The sequence below is a fragment of the Esox lucius genome, chromosome 12 (assembly GCF_011004845.1).
Source record: "Esox lucius isolate fEsoLuc1 chromosome 12, fEsoLuc1.pri, whole genome shotgun sequence".
NCBI lineage: Eukaryota > Metazoa > Chordata > Actinopteri > Esociformes > Esocidae > Esox > Esox lucius.
The window spans coordinates 7,820,207-7,840,973 of NC_047580.1; the positions used below are offsets into that span (position 1 = coordinate 7,820,207).

General features: G+C 41.0%; 1 protein-coding gene across 1 annotated transcript; it reads left to right on the forward strand.

The window, feature by feature from the left end:
- The first annotated feature begins 399 nt into the window (after nt 1-399).
- Nucleotides 400-20,655, forward strand: syn2a (synapsin IIa). The gene is made up of 13 exons (XM_010902323.4): nt 400-1,014; nt 10,410-10,467; nt 10,612-10,703; nt 11,163-11,319; nt 11,439-11,528; nt 11,957-12,019; nt 12,170-12,312; nt 12,695-12,769; nt 13,122-13,224; nt 14,233-14,382; nt 14,785-14,845; nt 18,522-18,888; nt 19,061-20,655. The coding sequence occupies exons 1-13, from the start codon at nt 662-664 to the stop codon at nt 19,191-19,193; spliced, it is 1,845 nt and encodes a 614-aa protein (XP_010900625.1). The 5' UTR covers nt 400-661; the 3' UTR covers nt 19,194-20,655.
- The last annotated feature ends 112 nt before the right edge of the window (nt 20,656-20,767 follow it).

The following is a 20,767-nucleotide window of genomic DNA, read 5'->3' on the forward strand; positions in this document are numbered from 1 at the left end:
CACTGGTGTCTGCAGGGGATGGCTGCCGCTTCCCCGCCTCTCCTTCTGCAAGCTACATTGACACCAGACCAAAACAGCCATTTTCTTTTTTCCATCCTTATAGCTGTATTCGGGCGCATGCCAGCATAAGCAGAGAAGACGCAGGCAGTGTTGGAGGTTTCCTCTATATCATCACCCTGTGCTCTCCCCTTGGAAACCTCCCTTCCCCCTTTTCTTGTCTTTTTTTTTTTTGCAGTGGTTTGAAAAGACGTGACGCCTGTATAGCAGTGTAGGTTGGGGGAGGGGTGTAGGAGACACACATACGATACGAGAGAGTGGGAGTAGGGAGGAGAGCGAGAGGTGGTGGAGGAGGAGGGAGGGGGTAGTGGGAGGGAGAGCGTGAGCCTCTCTTGCAGTCGTTCAGGCCGGCATGGAGGCAGGCGATTGGCTGAGGGGTGGAGCAGCGTCACAGCCACAGCGAGGGGAGCTCTGAGGATGCACGGCTGATCGGGGGGAGAAAAACACATTCGCTGGGAATTTGCAAGGCGGACGAGCTGAGCTTTCAACCTGCTGCACGCTGGCACCACTCTGCATACCAATCTGACCCGCGAGTGACGTCGTTCGGCCTCAGCTGTCACCCTTAGGACCTTGCCCTGTCTGCAGCCCTCCAGCCTTTCCAGCCATGAACTACCTGCGCCGGCGCCTCTCGGACAGCACCTTCATCTCCAACCTGCCCAATGGCTACATGACGGACCTCCAGAGGCCCGACCCCGCTCAGCCTCCTCCCCAAGCTACTGCCACCCCGGCCAAGTCTCCCACGCCGGGAACCACACCGCCCACCACCTCCCCGACCCCTTCCCCTGCTCCGGAAAGGAAACCCCAGCCGTCCCAGTCCAGCGGGTCGGGCTTCTTCAGCTCCATCACCAACGTAGTCAAGCAGACTGCCGCCTCAGCAGGACTGGTGGAGCAGACCACAATCACGACGCCAAAGAAGTTCAGGATCCTCCTGGTCATCGATGAGCCTCAGCAGGAGTGGTGAGGCGGCATGCTGCGTGTTGTCGTAGAACACTAGTTTGTGATTATACGAGTTATCGATGTTTGTGCTCTGTAACACCTGTTCAGGTGACTGTGGTAGAACAGATATTCTGCCCAGGTTCCTGAAAACAAAAGCTCTCGGTTTAATCTGTCTTGTGGTTAAAACAACCTCCAAATCTGGCTTGAGGTAAAGAAAAGGTTAAAAAAAAAACTAAAACCTGTCAGTGTACAGGTCTGGTGTGCATCTCAAGCTCTGCTGATCAGATTTGATCAGGTTACTTACTGCTCTGGGATGTCTGATGCCAGTGAATGTTGCTCTTAGGAGAGGACTCAGAGGCAACATCCAGGAGAAAGAAGCCAGGTCTGCTGACTGACTCTCCATAATGAAGTTACAGCATCAGACATCTTTAAGGCTTGCCTTACCCATGTACTGTTTTTGCAGCTAAATTTGAAAGGCTTAGGCCCTGTTTGACACAACATTTTTCAAAATTACAGATTTGCCTGGCAGATTAAAAATCCAATGTATTCTGATGCTATTTTGGTATTTTAGCTCAGTTTCCAACCACTTGTGAGCATGTGTTAGAGTTGACCTATTTGGATAAACCTAGTGCTCTCTAACAACACTTTACATAATTTCTGAGAAAGACAGTCCAATGAATATTTTACTGCCAACCTTGCGTAGGGGAAATGTGTGTTGTTTTTCTCTTAAGTATAGTCTGCGGTGCTTTCCTGTCAAGCAATGAGGTTTCCTTGTCTGTCCCACAATGATCGAATTCCTGGTCACATGATCATTCGTCCACCATCAGACTGAGTCATTATGGCAAAGACATGGCGTGAGGATGCATTGATGGAGAACAAACCATGGATTTCACATTGGCTAGGGACAGACCGAGTTTAAAATTGCTTTTTGCATGCGTTCAGCATTACAGTCCTACATCAGACAGACTCCTCTCAAATAAGGTTTTGTGGTAGAGGAGGATCGGCATGAATCCAAATAGCATATGACCTATAAGGATTAGGTTTTTGCACAGCAACACAGGTAGCTAGCTCAGGGCTCTCCTAAGACCTGCAGTTTTTCAAGTGATAGGGGGTTTCATTTTTTTCACACACTGTTTGCATGGTGGCACATTTCTTTGTCCAGTATAAGGAATTGCACTGACTCTGCCAGCGACAGACACAAACTTACATAACTGTCTGTAGAGCGTCCCACGCCGGACATGTCCTTTCATTGCGTTTCCATTACTTCTCTGAAAAGAGGTGACTGTATGTTAGAATGTCGCTGGCAGCTGTTCGATGTATTTTCTGTGGTATATTATCAAATAACAGCAGAGTGCTGGTGACAAAGGGAACATGCAGATCTTTGTGTTTCCTGCTTTGTCTTTGTTTTGCTCATGAAGTCCTATTAACCACATAGGTGTAATGGATCAATGGAGCGCTGAGGGCTTCTTGATGGGCTGTGAAACCTCAGAGGGCTGTGCTAGGTTGATTGCTATGTATGTGCATCATTTAGCTCACCATGCAAAATGGCTGCTACTACAACTACAACAACATAGGCAAAGGGAACGGATTGCTTTGATTAGCATTTGGGCTAGAGGAGATGCATTTATCAGATTGGTGTATGTGTTTAATCCGGGCAAGCTCCTTTGGACCGTAATGACCACTTTGCTTGCATTGCAGATACTGGACATTTGAATACACGTCACGTTGCATCACCAGTCAGGGAGCCCATTTAGGTAATAGAAATCCAGATCAATCCTAATAAGGTCCTATTCATGTGCTTTAAAAGGATGCCATGTATTTTGGCTCCAGCGCCACATAACAGCAGACGGTGAGTGACTGGGAAGGTGTTTGTCAGTTCATCTTCCATCATTAAATATAGCAGCCTTTTATTCCGCTAATAATAATAATAACAATACCACTAAAAATGTGAAACATCAAAAGCCTGGAATATGTCAAAAAAGGTCAACCCAAAGACATCAGCATGAATTATGTAACCTTTATCACACCGTTAGAAGCGTCAGTGTTAAAACTACCAAGCCCTATCCCTAGATAACAGCTGGACCTATTTTCTATCAAAGAAAACCGCTATGATATCTGCCTCCCAGATCCTTTCCCAAAACCCACAGAGCCATTAGCTGAAAGATCTGTGCAGCTCAGTAGTGAAGCCTCTCTTGGCGTCGTTAGCTGTTTCCATGTTTCATGTTTTCACCACTTAGGCAGTACAGCCTGCCGCCTGGTCTCAAAGCCTGTCTCTGGCCAAGCACCAAATTAATATTTCATGTGTCTACAATATATGTGTCAGTTCTCAACCTACTTTCTGTCAACCACATTGGGTCTAGATGTCTCCAGACCAAACTCGTTGAAATGTTCCCATCCAATGACCCAACTAGCAAAACATCTCGCTAGCTTTTGGTGTGCAACATCAATCAAACAGTTGGGAGTGGGGACCATGAGTTGACGAGGTAGGGGAGCGTTGTCTGTGTATCACTGGTTAATTTGTTTATTCATTCATATTATGAAGAACCAGGAAATGACTCCTTTATTGCATTTTGTTTCGTTTTCAAATTGGGTGTAATATAACATGAGGCAATTAATGATCAAACATAATCTCTTTTTCATTTTGTTTAATAATTTAATTGGAAAAAACAAAATGGCTCATTAACAGATTTAGTTTTTTTTCCATTTATCTCCAAATTGGTTATAAAAAAACAGGACGCAGATAACAATGCTTTTGCAATTATAATTTTTGTTCTTAAAGTGTTCTTTTATCATTCTTAAACCTAACACCTTAAATAAGCAATTTCAGCTCATTCCACATGAAATAAACACCATAAAGAAAAATAGATAATGGGTGTTCATTTGTTTCCTGTTATTCAACACCCAATTTAAAAACAAAACCTAGTTGATATCCATTGTTTGTTTAAAAACAAAACGTAGACCAAACACAATAAAAGATTTAATTTCCGGTTTGTCCACCTGCTAATGTGAGTGAATTGAACCACTGAACTAACAATTGCCTCAACTATTGATTTTGCCATTTGTCATTTAGCTCGTGGTTGTATTTCCTATAGATGAGTTGTCTATGACTGTTGGGTTTTATGTAGATATCAGCTTTCCTTTCAGTGTCCAACATCATTATGAGGTCTGTGGTGTGGACTCATGTTTTCTTACAGGTTCCTGCTGTTACCCTGACGAGCAGGGCCTAATTACAGATATGGGTGTGATGTATTGATATTCACTTAACTGTCTTGAACAGTCTGGAATACTAAACCAACAGCTGTTATGTTTAAAACATTTTTGAGTATTTAACCTCTACAAATTTGGAGGACTACTTCATATAACATTATCATAACTGTAGTGTAACCAGTATCTCAGTATTTTCAGATCAGTTGAGTTCCTAATGTGATGTTAACTCTGTCCTCTATGCTAGAGGGTGTTTCAGGGCCTGACATCAATGTGGGAAGGGTTGTTTCTTTTGTGCCAGGGTTGTGTCTTTTGTGCCAGGGTAGGTCTTTTGTGCCAGGGTAGGTCTTTTGTGCCAGGGTAGGTCTTTTGTGGGAAAGGAAGCTACTTAATGTTTAGCTGTCCTTGGAAGGGCAGAATGTTCTGACCTGAAGCATAGTGTTCTGTCACAGATGTCTCCAGTAATGTTTTTGTCTATTAAATACAGCATAGAAGTTGTTTGGCCATCTTTTTTTTATCCAGCATTTCCACACTGCACACCCTTTTGTAGATCGAAACATGTGCAGGAGATGGAGAGAGAACCTGAGAGGCCTTAGGACAGACACTGAAATTGAATCAACTAGGAACACTCAGGACACACCAGCAACACAGTAAAAGACTATTCTATCAGCACTAATGTCAGGCCTAAACACAAATTGTATTGCTGAATTCAATACAGCGATGCATTTTGAAAATTATTTTGTTGTCAATTATATTTCTACATATAATTGACAACAAGGCACAAAAAAATTATATTTTTAGTCCCTTCTCTCAAACTGAACTATGAGACTGGAGGTGGCTGAGGAGCACTAGAAACAGGTAAAACTGTGCTTTAGGAACGCTCCGAAAGTGTGACAAACTGGAGAATAGCACACTAGCATAATGACCAAAGTTTGTCTCTGTGACTGTGATTGTGCCAAATCACCCCCCACAAGTGTGATTGTATTTTTATCTAATCTAATGAAAATGCAATTCCAGGCAACTACTTCCTGAATGTTTCAAAAATGTCACGCTGTCTGTGTTTTAGTAGAAAATGTTGAAAGGGTAGGTGTATTCGAACTTCCTGGGGACAAACCTGCAGGAACCCCCATTGGTTTGAGAGAAATTCATTATTTCAGATTTTTTTCACACAGAAAATGTCACCCAGAAAACATTCTCATTTTGAAGAACATGCTGTGGGAGCAATAAGGGTTGATTGCATTTGCAGGATTAGGGATTCAATCTAAAAACCTTCCGGTTACTGGCCAGATGCTCTAACTGGTGGGCGACCCTATTCCACACAGCACTACTGAGCACCACATAAAGCATGCTGCTGCTCCTTCAGCAAACATCATGGCTCTAGGTCGGATTAAAAGCAGGGCTTTTTGATCAGCTACACTAAAACTCCTCTCTGCCTATTTATTTACAAAGCAACCATAGTTTAAAACTTAAACTATTTTTCATGTATTATATACATATATATAATATAGTTTCCTGATATCCAAATTCATTATCTGCATCCGTGTCCTCTGTGTTCTGCAGGAGTCTGTGCTCATACCGAAGTTGCGAAGGCAAATTCAGAAACAAAGCAGTTTTTACTAGCTGCTCTTTGCCTGCTACTAGTTTGAAGTGGTGTGGCAATTTCCTTCAACATGTGCTTTGAAATAGCTTTAGGATTGTGTACTCTTTTGTGAGTCCTACTGACATAGTGCATTGTAGAAATGAAGTACGTAGACTCACTATGCTCCTTATCCCCTGTCATCATTACACAGAAAACCAGGGTCTTTTGAGATCTCATCGAAATACTAACATGTTTAGATAAGGGATAATGCTCTGTTGAACTTCTCTGGGGGAGAGAGTTCAACAAAGCAGTTCAGATTGGTCTTGGAGCAAAGTTGTTGCACTCTATTACGCTGGTTAGCATGGTACTCTATACTGACTGGAAAAGCAATCTGTCCAAATGCAGTGATCCTAAAGTGAGTCGTCCCCTCAGGCTGACACTCAGGACTAAAAGCTTTCTCTTAAACATTATGCAGGATTAGATTCATTTTCATCCCCCTAATAGTTACAGATAGGATTGGGGATAAACCAATCTGATCCTAGATCTGTAAAGAGCAACTTCTACCTCAAGCAACTCTATGTTTTCTTTTCATGCTGTGTTCTAATTTTGACAACTATAAAGGGGGTATGTCTTGACAGCATGGACAGACAGTATCTAATAACCAAATTTTATGTGTAAAGCACTGATCAAAGTTATCAGCAATTTGTTTGTTTAGCTTTGTTTTCACAGTGAATGGAAGCAAATGTGGACAATGTGCACATAACATGTAATTAATGCTTATTCCCATCGCAGCCCAAACTGTCAAGCTCTTGTCTGAATCATCTCACTCAAGTGGGAATAAAAAATATATTTAAACTACTTTAAATGTATTTCATGTCACCTTACATTATTTTATTAACATGTATGTACAGTTTAAAAACGTGTTAACGACACTTCCAAAAGTGTCCATATTTATGTGATTGTAAATGTATATTAATATATTTACATGTTGATAAACACTAATAAAGAAGAATTATATACAATACAATCCATATATTTGAATGTCTTTGACTTTAGACATTTTAGGTATGTTTAAACATAACATTGCTCTTGGGAACACATTCAGACATACTTTTATGACCCATGCAGTCTGGTTTTTCCTTGTTATCATTTAACTGCTTTTGGTTGTTGTTTCTTTATTCCAAGCTGCTTAATCAATTTGTTATTTGACTAACACTTTAATTCCATTAGTCAGTGAAGATCAACCAACGTCTTCAGCTGTCTCCTCTCTTATCACCTCTTAAATTTGTCTCCTCAAAGTCCATGTTGAATGTTGGAAATATCCTGTAATATTTTAGCTCCTGTGCTTTTCCTCTCTCCTTGCCTCTAATATTTCTAATATAATTTATTGCTAAGACAAGCATTGTGTTAAAACTGCAGAATCTATCTTTTCAGTCCCATCTCTGTTTTAGACTTGGTTGTAGATCATTTGAATGTGTGAGCTATAATTACAGTACAACAATATGTTTTTTTTTTTTTTTACAAATGCTTCTTTACACTATAAAATAGTTAATATTTAATGTGTGAATCATAGTTATACTGTATGACTTTAATGGATGGCATTGATAAAAGCTCTCACAGTTATGAGGTTTTGTTTGAGTTGTATTCGTCTTACTATAGTAGATATAGTAGATATCAGAAATAGATACATTAGGCTGCTCTCAGTGGACAAACCTCAACCTTCATCAAAATACCATCTCCAACTGAGCTGGCTAATCACTTCGGGAACCATGCCTATTTATAAATAATGTAAAAATGGCAGTAGTATCTACACAGCATCTGTTGTTCCAAGCAGAGGTAATTTGTCAACAAATCTACATTCCATTTCCATTTTAGTCATAACGCAGACTCTATTATCTGGTTATAGATGATCAGATATTATAGACAATAATTCATTATGGTCCTAGAAAAGTGGCCTTTATTTATTCAACACAGAAAGTTGTTATTAGCATGCGCAATGAATGGTCAGGGTGCACAGCAAGCATTTCTTTCCAGCATCCCTGAGTCACGACTAAGCAGTCGTGATGCTGAAACCACTCCTTAAACCCACAATGACGTATCTACAGTTCCATGAATATTGTCGAGTCATGTGTTTGACGGCACTGCTTATACGACATTTATTTGAACACAAAGATCATCTATAGCTTATCGTTCTGATTCATATTCAGACACTCGTTTTTCCCCACCTCCATGGATAAATCCCAGACTGAAATTAGACTGGCCATGAATTATTCAGCAGTCCCTCACTAGGTTGTGTTTGACAAACACAACCAGCATGGAACCAATAGAAAGAGGATTAGATGTGATACTGGTTGTACCCGAGCCGAGAGTTGTCTTTAGTGTAGTCACGGTTGTCATTCAGTTTACTCGGAAACTCAGATAACACCTCACAATGACATGATATAGGCCTGTGAACTGTACAACACCATTTATCAGGAGGGTTTAACATTTCAAAAGACTGGATTGTGTTATGGTTTTCACCATACTTTTTTTGTGGTATTTTATCATTTTTATTTTCAGAATGATAGGATATATTGGATAAAGAGAAAGATCTGAAAAGGGAACCACAAAGGAAGGGCCTGGGCTTGAATCCCTGTTGACAGGGGATTTGTGTGTTCTACAGTCAGGCGCATAGACCTGTTGACAGAGGGCTTGTGTGTTCTAGACTCAGGAGCATAGATCTGTTGACACGGGGCTTGTGTGTTCTAGACTCAGGAGCATAGATCTGTTGACACGGGGCTTGTGTGATCTAGACTCAGGAGCATAGATCTGTTGACACGGGGCTTGTGTGATCTAGACTCAGGAGCATAGAACTGTTGACACAGGGCTTGTGTGTTCTAGACTCAGGAGCATAGAACTGTTGACACGGGGCTTGTGTGTTCTAGACTCAGGAGCATAGATCTGTTGACACGGGGCTTGTGTGATCTAGACTCAGGAGCATAGAACTGTTGACACAGGGCTTGTGTGTTCTAGACTCAGGAGCATAGATCTGTTGACACGGGGCTTGTGTGATCTAGACTCAGGAGCATAGAACTGTTGACACGGGGCTTGTGTGTTCTAGACTCAGGAGCATAGATCTGTTGACACGGGGCTTGTGTGATCTAGACTCAGGAGCATAGATCTGTTGACACGGGGCTTGTGTGATCTAGACTCAGGAGCATAGAACTGTTGACACAGGGCTTGTGTGTTCTAGACTCAGGAGCATAGAACTGTTGACACGGGGCTTGTGTGTTCTAGACTCAGGAGCATAGATCTGTTGACACGGGGCTTGTGTGATCTAGACTCAGGAGCATAGAACTGTTGACACAGGGCTTGTGTGTTCTAGACTCAGGAGCATAGATCTGTTGACACAGGGCTTGTGTGATCTAGACTCAGGAGCATAGAACTGTTGACACGGGGCTTGTGTGTTCTAGACTCAGGAGCATAGATCTGTTGACACGGGGCTTGTGTGATCTGGACTCAGGAGCATAGATCTGTTGACACAGGGCTTGTGTGATCTAGACTCAGGAGTATAGATCTGTTGACACGGGGCTTGTGTGTTCTAGACTCAGGAGCATAGATCTGTTGACACGGGGCTTATGTGATCTGTACTCAGGAGCATAGATCTGTTGACACAGGGCTTGTGTGATCTAGACTCAGGAGTATAGATCTGTTGACACAGGGCTTGTGTGTTCTAGACTCAGGAGCATAGATCTGTTGACAGGGGGCTTGTGTGATCTAGACTCAGGAGCATAGACCTGTTTAATTGAAATCTGTTTAATTGGAATCTGTACATTTCTCCACAGACTGGTTCGAGTTGAGACGTTGAAAGTTGAAACACTTATGTAGTAGTTCATTAGCTGAGAGTAATACCATTCCCGAATGGAAAGAAAAGGTTTTTAACAGTCTCCCGACACTTGGTTTGTCCTAGGTCACTTCATTAGATGTCTCCATTGATTCATCTCCTCTATCCTCCTCACGCTGATCACAGTAAGCGTGTGCTGAAGGTCTTCCTTTTTTGTCCATGGTTCTATTCAATAACGACCACTCTGTGTGGGTTCAATATTGTCTAGGCTGCCCGTCATTCAGCAGGGAATAAATGGCAGTATCTCTGAACAGACATAGCTCAATGCTAAGCAGACATTAACACCGAAAGCCACCAAACAAGAAACCTGTAGTCCTCGCAAAGGCTTTGATCATAGACACAAAAAAAATATAGCTATTGAAGCAGACCATTTCCGTCATTTTATTGAATTGTGAGATGAATCTTGTTCGTAAGTCATTTGACTGCACCATTCAGTTATTCCACTAAATATCAGCCAATGTTGAACTTCTATGAAGACATCAAGACAAAAAGGCTTCTGTTGTTTTGATCTGATGTGATATGTGTGACAACATATTATGTTTTGGTAATGGTATGATGTGTAATTCATTCATCATATAAATAGATGCATGTTTGCTCCATAAAATCCATTCTGATGCTGCTAATTAAAGACAAACAATATTGATTGTACCAAGTTGTTATTGTATTGAAACCCAATTAACATGAATCAATAGCAGGAGGATTACCTCATACTTTCCTCAAAAGGATAATCCATGGATATCTTTTGCCTAGGGCCAAACTCTTCAGAGGGAAAAAAGTGCTGGGAGATTATGACATCAAAGTTGAACAGGTAATCGTCATCCATTGACTCGTGGCATCTGTCTCAGTTGCAGTTGCCTGGAAACTGAATATGGATCTCCACTATACCTATAACTGCATTGCTCTAGTGTCTGCATTCAGTTCTTCAAATGGACCTGTCTGTTCTGCTCTGCAGGCTGAGTTCAGTGAGATCAACGTCATAGCTCACGCCAATGGGAGCTGTAATGTGGACATGCAAGTTCTGAGAAATGGCACCAAGGTGGTCAGGTGAGAATTTGAAGAATGCGTGTCCACACAAATGCCCACCCATTACACCCTCCCCAAAAACAGTTTCAATTCAAAATAATATTTGCTCTAACCACACTTATAATATTTTCATAAACCATACTTAACTGTAATCCTTAACCCCAAATTCTTCAACTTAACCCTAATCTCTAAACCTAACCCCTAAGCCTAAAATTAGATTTTTCCTTTTGGAAAGCATAAATTGGTGCTAAGTTGTGAATTTTGTTGGTTTTACTGTTCTTTACTGACTTGTATTTTGAGATAAAACACACACACACACCAAGCAAAACAGAAATACCTGAAATCACTGTCATCTCACCAGTTCAGAGGCAATTTGTAGTCAGCAACATAGTCAATATCTGAAAACGTACCACAGTTTACTTTACAAGTCCAGATGTTTATCACCTCTCGCTGAAGCATCTCTGATTCTCTGTTTTCCAGGTCATTCAAGCCCGACTTTGTGCTCATCCGCCAACATGCCTTCAGTATGACTCAGAACGAGGACTTCCGTAACCTGATCATTGGTCTGCAGTACGGGGGTATCCCCACTGTCAACTCCCTGGAGTCCATCTACAACATGTGTGACAAGCCTTGGGCGGTAAAGAAACAGGCCCAGATGGATGCCTGCATGATGCTTGAATTTGTGCCCAGAGTTCCTGGGATGTATAAGTACCTGGGATGTATAACCTGACTAATAGATGTCTGATGTTTGTCTAGTTCGCCCAGCTCATAAGCACCTACAGGAAGCTCGGTGCAGAGAAGTTCCCTCTGATCGAACAGACCTTCTATCCCAACTACAAAGAGATGGTAAGGGGCTTATAATGTCTTGTTTTGAAAGGCAGTAAAAGTCTTCTGCTGGCTCCCACCCAAAAAAGGGAGGAGAGGCTCTGATTAACAGAGAGCACCCAGCAAATGCGGGTTCTAAAACGAAAGAAATTCACATGCTCCATATTAAAAGTAATTGTGTTTTATATAGCAAAATGCTGTTTTGGCATCAACACAATAAGTTCTGGTTCTGAAATGTAACCATTAATGCGGTTTGGTTTAGCTTTTCATGTTATAAAGCATGTTGCGCCTGAGTACCAGTCTCTTTTGCTGACATTCTAGTCTTTGCCACACTTAGTCATGGTCAAAGCACAAGGAGTACATGGTGGGATGTATGCTAAAGACCTTAGTACTCGCTCTAACATGACACCAGATGTAAAATGGTAACTTCTACATGATTTACCACCTAGGTCGTCATGCCAGCATTTCCTGTAGTCGTGAAAATCGGACACGCTCACTCAGGAGTAGGAAAGGTAAGAATGTTATTTAGGCTTGATATTGTGAGCATGGGTATGGGTTGCTGTCGGAAGAGGCCCTACTTCGTTATATACCCCCTGGGCTTTCATCTAATATTGTTTCTTCTGGAGTCTCTCGCTACACTCTGTAGTCTGTGTTTTATTCAGGTGAAGGTGGAAAACCACAGTAAGTTCCAGGACATAGCCAGTGTGGTGGCTCTCACCCAGACCTACACCACTACTGAACCCCTGATCGACTCCAAGTATGACATCAGGATCCAGAAGATTGGCAATGACTACAAAGCCTACATGTACGTGTTCGTTATTCACATGTATTATACATGCTTCTGAAAACCTTCTAATTATAATCTGAAAGTGTAATCGAGTGAATACAATGCAATTCATTTGGTGAACAAATTAATTAAAGGTAGATTCAGTGATATGACCTAGATGCACAAATTAGAGAGCCAAGTGGGTCAATTTCAAGAGTGTTGATGCGCGACGCAACACGTTGCAACAGTGGGAGGAAAACCTGTGCACGTGCGCGGATTTTGCCTGTGACAACGGCGGTTTGCATCGTGCTCATCTCAGTTTTCGAATTGCTGCTTGTGGCAAAGCCATTTGTCTGACTCTGCCTTTAAAGTTCAATCATCAGAGTTTCTAAATGTGTGATGTTTCAAATGTTGTTCATAGGAGGACCTCAATCTCTGGCAACTGGAAGACCAACACAGGCTCAGCCATGCTGGAACAAGTGGCCATGACTGACAGGTATGAGTCATGAACAACATCAGCACAACACTACTATATAATGTGTCCATTTATAATAAGACAGGGCAAGAGAAGACCAGATAATGCCTTGTGTCATTAGAGGCAATTATAATTAATGTCGCTCATTAAGAGATCATGTAAAACATCTGCGTTGTTGAGAGCGATGGGCATTGGGTTTTCTCTGAACGGTAGGCAAAAGAGTTGATAAGATACATTTGAGGAACTGCACATTTCAGATGCAAATCCTTTCCATAAAAGAGCTTCACCCTTTCTCCTGACATGAAATGGTTGACTGTGAAATTGCTATGTAAGACCATTTTGTGCGAGTTCTGTCTCTTTGCCCTGTGTTCAGGTACAAGCTGTGGGTTGACACCTGCTCAGAGATCTTCGGAGGGCTGGATATATGTGCTGTCAAAGCCATTCATGGAAAGGATGGGAAAGATTACATCACTGAGGTACGTACTTCATGAAGTTGATGTAGGAAAATGTTGCAGGGCTTGACACTGCATGAATTTCATTACCACCTAATTATGTAGTTGCTCTCTACACACTGAGTCAGTCCGCTTATTAAATATGATGAAACATTCATCATCTTTGTTTGTCAATGTTAATAATGTATTCAATATCCTGGTAAGGTTGATTTGAGACTTATCTGGTTGTTATGAGGACAACAGCTGACACATGATATGGTTCACTTATTTTTATGCTCCACAGATGGCACAAGGATTTAGAATATGGGATGGTACCCAAACTTATTTCCCCTGGTTAGTCGTTTTTCCCGAGTGGTGGAATGTAACTTAATAAAAATCCCACTGTAGAAGTTTTTTGATGTAGGATCTGGACTCTTTAAAATGTATATTCTTTTACTACATTTATAAAAAAGGTAAATATAAAAATATTTATTTTTACCCCACGCATTTTCTCTGAAACCCCAAAGTACTTAATACTTATCAAATGTTTAGAAGTATTGGAAAAGTGTTCAGTTTACACAATAAAACATCCCTGTGTCCTTGCCTGGTCCAGCAGCTTAATCCACTGTCTCTGGCACTTATAGTATACACTACAGTGTGGGTTTAATACAATCCACTGCTAAGCAAAAACTCAATATTTTCAAACTTTCCTGAAAAATGCAGCATAACATGCCTAAAAATATATTACCCGTAAAACTTCCCTCGTCATCACTGTTGCTTTTGATCTGGTGAATTCACTAAACACAAAGGTTTTCTTGTGAAAGTCTGAATATTGGAGTGTTCCCCCGGCTTTCCATGAAGAAACAAACAACTGTGCCACCTCGTTTGCTTAATATAAGGAATGACTAAGCCTTTTACTTTTGATGCAGAACCAAATACAACTTTTACTTTCACTCAAAGTTGTATTTTCACTCGCTCAGGGGTCCAGTTGGATCAAGAAATGACAGGGGTGTGCAGTCTTCGATAATACCATCTTGTGTGTCTGTGCCTCAGGTGGTGGGGTCCTCCATGCCACTGGTAGGAGAGCACCAGGCCGAGGACAGGCAGCTCATCACTGAAATGGTAGTGGCCAAGATGAACCAGGCAGCAGGACGGACACCGACCGGGTCCCCTAACAGACCTACCACAATGCAGCCATCACAGGTATGGTGCCGATGGCCACACCCATTGCTTTGTGGGGAATCTTATTAGTCAGTCTCACAGACAGCCTGTTAGGACATACAGTTTTAGAGCCTGCACCCAGGGCAGGCTATGCATAAGCGACATAAGCAGTCACTTAGGGCTCCCAACCACTAAGGGGCCTCTGACTGCTAGTGAGAACTTGACTGATACAGGAGAGGGGGCCCCAAATCTAATTTTGCTTAGGATCCCCAAGAGGCTAGAGTAAGCACTGGCTGCACCTGTAACACTTACTTGTTTAGAGTTAAATTAGTTTAAAAGTAACATTGTGTAGATATGTTTTGAAAAAAATCTACATTTGAAAAGCAGTGTGAAAACGTGCAGCGTGCCTCCCAGGGAGTATCACTGTCTTTCGTGTTTTTGCAGAGCGGTGGCCAGAAAGACCTGGCGCTTGATCCTAAGACCGGCGCAACACGGCCTCCTCAAGGTTGTCTGCAGTACATTCTCGACTGTAATGGCGTTGCAGTGGGGCCAAAACCCGTCCAGGCCAACTGAGTAGCCTGCCAGAGGAAGTCTGTGTAATAAAGGAAAGGATGACGTACATTAGCTGAACACAAAGGCAGAGAGGAGGGCAGGGAGTGGAGCAGGGACAGCAGGCTGAGATCTGGCTGGTGTTAGTTTGGCCCAGCGTGTAGCGCTGGCCTGGACTGTGTTTTTCCTCTATGCAGTGTCAAGATGTACTGTCCATTTGTTTACCTGTTGATTTAGTGTGCTTGTAACGGTCCCCACTGTTTCTCTGTAGCCGTGGTTTCCTTTGAGGCTGTTGTTGACGGTGTAGTGAGCAGACTGTGCCTACACCGTATCCAGTGCTGCTGTGTGTCCCACGTGTTTGATCCCATCATTATCCATGATTTGCCTTCCCTTTTACCCCCCCCCCCCTCCCTCCCCCCCACACACACACACACACACACACATACACACACAGATATCCCCCTTTTTTATTTTCCCATTTTGGTGTGTACTTTTTAGATATTGTTCAAACTGTGGTTTGTTGTGCAGTTTGACGTTTGTGTATATGTCGATATGGTGTACGACTGTAGTGGTAATTATTTTCATACATATGCTGATATATATTTATTTTTGTTTTGCATGAATGATACGAAGAAAGGTAAACTATATGTTTTAAGTGTCAGGTGATCAACCGGGATGTTTGTTTAGTGACATCATTTTTATTGTATAGAGCCTATTGTCCCCTGTGACGTATGCATTGTGAATGTGTCATATTAACAAAAACATTGATATAACGTATACAGAATAGATGTATTTATAAAAACCGAGGGATAGAGCAAAGACATCTGATGAGTACACCCATAGAGATTATTGCCGGACTCACAGTACCAGTCAAACATTTGGACACTCTTACCCAATCACTTTAACAGGCAAGTGTGTCCAAACGTTTGACTGGTACTGTACATTCCCTTCATTGTTTGAAAAGAGGTTTTACTATAATATCTTTTCTTTCCTAATATTAGTCAGTTACTGTATATTAATCCTTGTTTTGAAGACTAAGAACGGGCTTGCAATATAAAATTCCTTAAAACTGTGCTATTTAAGATATACTGAAATGTATACGTGTTTTCCAAAATAAGTCCCTTCTGAGCGGAATCATACAGGAAAGTCACCGATTTGTGTTAGAACGACTCAATTACTGCAACTCCCAAAATGTGTAGGTCAAGCTCGGCTGTCTACAAACAAACTTCTGTTGGGCACTTTTAAAAAGTACCTGTTGGCTTTGATTTGAAAAGGCTGGAGTAGTATCTAATATAAAACACAGTGCTTGAGGGAATTTAAAAGGCTGCAGAACAATATTGCATACTTAGTTGTTGTAGTTCAGATTTGACTTTTCTAACTTTCAGCGATGTACTTCTTGGGCATACAACAATATCATGAAATCAATTAAAGAACTGAAATATAATTCATCTTAAATATTTTTATTTATTTGATTATTTAGATTGTTTGACTGGATCAGTAAGTTGGTCACTTTTAATAAGACATTTCTACATAGCTTACCCATCAAGATATTTCCCTCAGTGAACTGTCGCAAGACAGTTCTTTGACAGTTTTTAACAACTGTCTCTATGCACAGAACACAGCCATAGATGTTTTCATGTGTATGAGAAGGACAAGTATTAGATCACTGGCAAAATTAAAATAGAATACCACTTTGAGCCAAAGAATACATAGTTGACTTATTTATTATCACAAATCATAGTCCCCCACTGTGAATATATGGGATTGGTTTGTGGCAGCTGCAGTTGGATCTGAAGAAAAGAGAGATTGTACAAGATAGAGTAACTAACTCTAATAGTAGAATGTTCGCATTCATTCCAATAATTTAATATTCACCTTAACACGTTGACTCCAGAGGTTTGCCTATGAAGCTACCTAAAAAGAAGTAGTCAATGCGCCTTGTGATATTTTAGTAAGAGATTAAGTAGTGATTTTAGTCCTGTCACCTTCAGTTATGTGGCCAAGTTGAAAAACGGAATTGTGTTTTTAGTGTAATGGTCAATGTTTTACATATCTAAAACACTAGGGATGATGTTTCATATACTAGCCTGCAGACACAGTCCATGCTGAACATTATTAAAGACAGTGATACTGCTCTGTTCTGCAATGATGGTGTCCGGGGTGGAGTTACGCTTATTTTACTGCCGTTTATAGATTCTTTGACATATTTGCCTTATCATACTCCTGGAGTTAATGGAGAGTGCAATATATATGTTTTTAACTTTGTATTCTTTATATTTTTATTACCAGATTCTCTTCCATCATTTATTCATTGAGCTATACTCCCAAGGATACAATAAAAAATGTCCCATAGCTGCCACTGTTGCACAGTAAAAACCCCTCTTAGCTAGTAGTTCTTAATGTAGACTCCATGCACGTGTCCTGTTTTGTTAAGTGGCCATACAACTAATAATACACATATACCAAGATAATTGTAAATGTGTGTCACATTTTAAAACGCACTTTGTTATTAACAATTGTACTAATTAACTATGTCAGCAAGCTCTGTGTGCAATTTATTTTCCACAGTGTATGAAATGTAATTGTGCCCATGCAGATAACCCAGAGTAACCCTGTAAAAGCCTTGCCTGCGGCTTATGGTTTTGTGTTTTGATTTGTGGGGCAAAATGCCATGATGTTTCTACACAAGGGAGGATAGAGGAGGTACCAAGGTCCTTAATAGTTGCATGATATTTGTTGTGTAACTAATTGATCAAATTAGTTATCATCAGTGGGTCTGAAAATCAGCCATCCTGCCTGTGTCAAGTGAAACTCTGTAGTTGGTTTTTCCAAACCTTTTGGGTTGCAGCTATTTGGGACCAGGGTTGCCACTAACTGTTAAGTGTGTAATCTCGGAACTAGTGTTGAACTGTTAGAAAAAAAGTCCAGTACAGATGAGAATGATGTTGTGGAAAAGCTCCCCAACTGGATATTTTCCCCCTGTCACTGGCAATAAAGCTTCCTTTGCAATATATGATCAGTCTGTGTCGCCATATTTGTTATGGTTCTATTAAAAATATATATCAACGAGCAAATCACCCTATTTTGTTTCCTAATGTATAGACCACAGTGTATATAGTGACAGTCTATAATGAATGTGCCAGATTACGGAAAGATATTTTATGTGGAGCAAGACGACAAAGAAGAAGCACAGGCAAAGGGAGGTCTGAATTATGTAAATGGCCTCTATTTTAAGTAATTATAGTCAGTTTTTATCATGTCATATTGAAGTGGGGAATACCAAATCAATGAGCTTATTGGTTGGTCAAACCCCTCCATCTATACCCTCATAAAGCATGTGCACCCCACATTGCATTGCTTCTAATGCATGAAAGATTTCTGCAGTATTGGAGTGTTGTATCCGGCTCCTTGCTTTTTGTGTCTTTATTTCGCAGCTTGCACCTAAACCCTTGACCAGTGTCAATTTTAGACTGTCAACTGTTTTGTCAGATTGTTTGAGGGACATAATTACCTATACAAAATATTTATTAAATGAGAGACTCAAATAAACATTATTTGGTAAATGATTCAATATCCTCTCTCCTCAGCAGAAGTGTGATAATATCATCAAGTGTTTCTTGTACTAAAATCAGGGGTCCAGGTGGAATCCCAAGGATCACTGTCACTAAGTTCCGGGCCTGCTCCAAAAGCCCCCGATAATGACCCAAGCCAGAGGCCTACTGCTACTACACAGCAGCCCAAGTCAGCGAGTCAGGACAAGCCACAGCCACCTCCAGAACAACCTGTGAAGCCTGCTCCCCCAAGACAGCGCAACTCCGCGCCTCAGCTCCAAGCAGAGTTCCAGGCCTCCGTGATGCCCAAGTCTGAGCCACTGGTCCAACCCCAAAATGAGCCACTGACTCCAGCAGAAGGAAAGGACCAGAGCCCTGAGCAGAGCCTGTCTCCAGTGGTTGATCAGCCAACAGCAGAAGAAAAGGCACAAACACATCCACCACTGAAGTAAGAGCTTACTGACATCAAACGCTTTGAAAAAACTTTGTTTCAACATATTTACAAGGTTTTACTTGACAGGATGAGACCAATACAATGTGTTGTGAGGTTGATTTGTTCTGAGAAGTCCTTCGGCTCACTATCACTGATTATAATCATGTATTTCTTTAATGTGTTTCAGTAAATCTCAGTCCCTGACCAGCACCTTTGGCCTGAAGGAAACATCTTTCTTTCGCACAGCCAGTGAGGATGTGGCCAAGGCCGAGACCATACGCAACTTGAGGAAGTCTTTTGCGAGTTTGTTCTCTGACTAACCGAGAAACAGAGGGAATCAAAAGAGACATGCCGAAACCAGTCTCATCCGCCTCTGTGTAATAACCTGCTTGTTTATCTACATGCCGTGTCATTTAACTGATATTGAATGTGTGCTGAGCTCAGAGGTCAGGGAAAACAACAGGGACGTAGGTTGCAATAAACGGAATGTCTGGAGATGTGAAGGTTTGTTGATGGTGATGCACATTCCCTTCTGGCAGAGGTAGAGCACAGCGGCTATAATCCTGTTTCACATTTCATGTTCATTTTGAATGTTGTAGCTTTATGTGTCATTTCTTTTAATAGTTTGGATGTTTAGGCTACCGTCAGACATAGCGTAATGACATTATAACACATGTTTAAAATCACTCCCATTTTCACATTAGCTAATGCACTCTCAGATCATCACGTGATTGAACTGACTGCATGTTCCCATAGAGACGGGAATCCACAGCCTTATTGCTAATGCCTGGTTATTTATTGCATGTATGAAGTGCATGTTGACAAACTGTTCAGTATGGAGTTGAATCATAGACTATGTTACATACACAGTAATAGATATTTGGCTTTCTTTGTAGACAGTACTGTTTGCATGATTATATTCACTGATTTGTTAATAAAGTTAACATGCATCAATAATCAAGGGGAATCTAAGGGTATGTTCCTTCACAATAGCAATCCGTTAAGCAGTGGAATTCCATTTAGATTGTAGTTTTTGTGAGATAGAGTTACCTTTGTAGCTTTATTGATCAATAGGCCTGTATGGATTTATTTGTAGGCCACTGCTGCTCTGAATACAGTGAGATTAATGGGAAAATATCAAATTGTCATACATCAGTAACGACACCTAAGAAAATAATTAATGTAAAAGTGAAGATTGCATAAAGTAAAAGTTGTATGAATATATTTAACTAAATAGAGTATGTTTAATGTCCTTCTATCAATATCCACCTGAGTCAGACTGACCCAGCAGCTTATCTTGGACATTATAGACATTTTCCAAACTGGGGGTAAATGCTACAGACCATTGGATTTGAGTGGTGGTTCTGAATGTGAACCAACCATTCAGTGTGGGCTGAGCTAGAGTGTTCTGTTGTTTTGGGGAGTCTAAGAGTTGTAAAGAGTCTGAATGGTTTAAACAATAAACTATAAGAATATATCATCGGAACATTTAAAGTCTCACAAGCACTTTTACAGTCAGTATATGTCTGTTTTTCTCCTATGATGCATTCAAGCACCCAAAAAAAGATAGATCCATGAAAGATTCTAGGAAATCCCCAGACAAAGTGCTGTCTAAAACTGTTTCAAGCTCATAGTCACTGCATGTCAGAAACTTTCTGGGGTTTGAGGTTTGACAATTTAATGGGAGAAGTAAACAACGTGTCCAGACATGTCCAATTCTTGACATGTAAAATGAAAAACAAGATGTGAAAGTGACAAAATAAAGGGTTGTCTTTAACGTCATAGCCTGGACTTCCTCAGTTCTCAGCTGCACAACCATAAGAAATATTTCAGCACACAAGCTGAGCTAGAGATCAATGCCACAACTTAAAAAAAACGTGATCAGGGATTTCTA

Bases quoted from the DNA above. Each gene is read 5' to 3' on its own strand.
- syn2a (XM_010902323.4), top strand. From the start codon at position 662: ATGAACTACCTGCGCCGGCGCCTCTCGGACAGCACCTTCATCTCCAAC. The intron at 14,383-14,784 runs GTATGGTGCCGA...GTGTTTTTGCAG, and splicing joins CCACAATGCAGCCATCACAG to AGCGGTGGCCAGAAAGACCT. The intron at 18,889-19,060 runs GTAAGAGCTTAC...AATGTGTTTCAG, and splicing joins CAAACACATCCACCACTGAA to TAAATCTCAGTCCCTGACCA.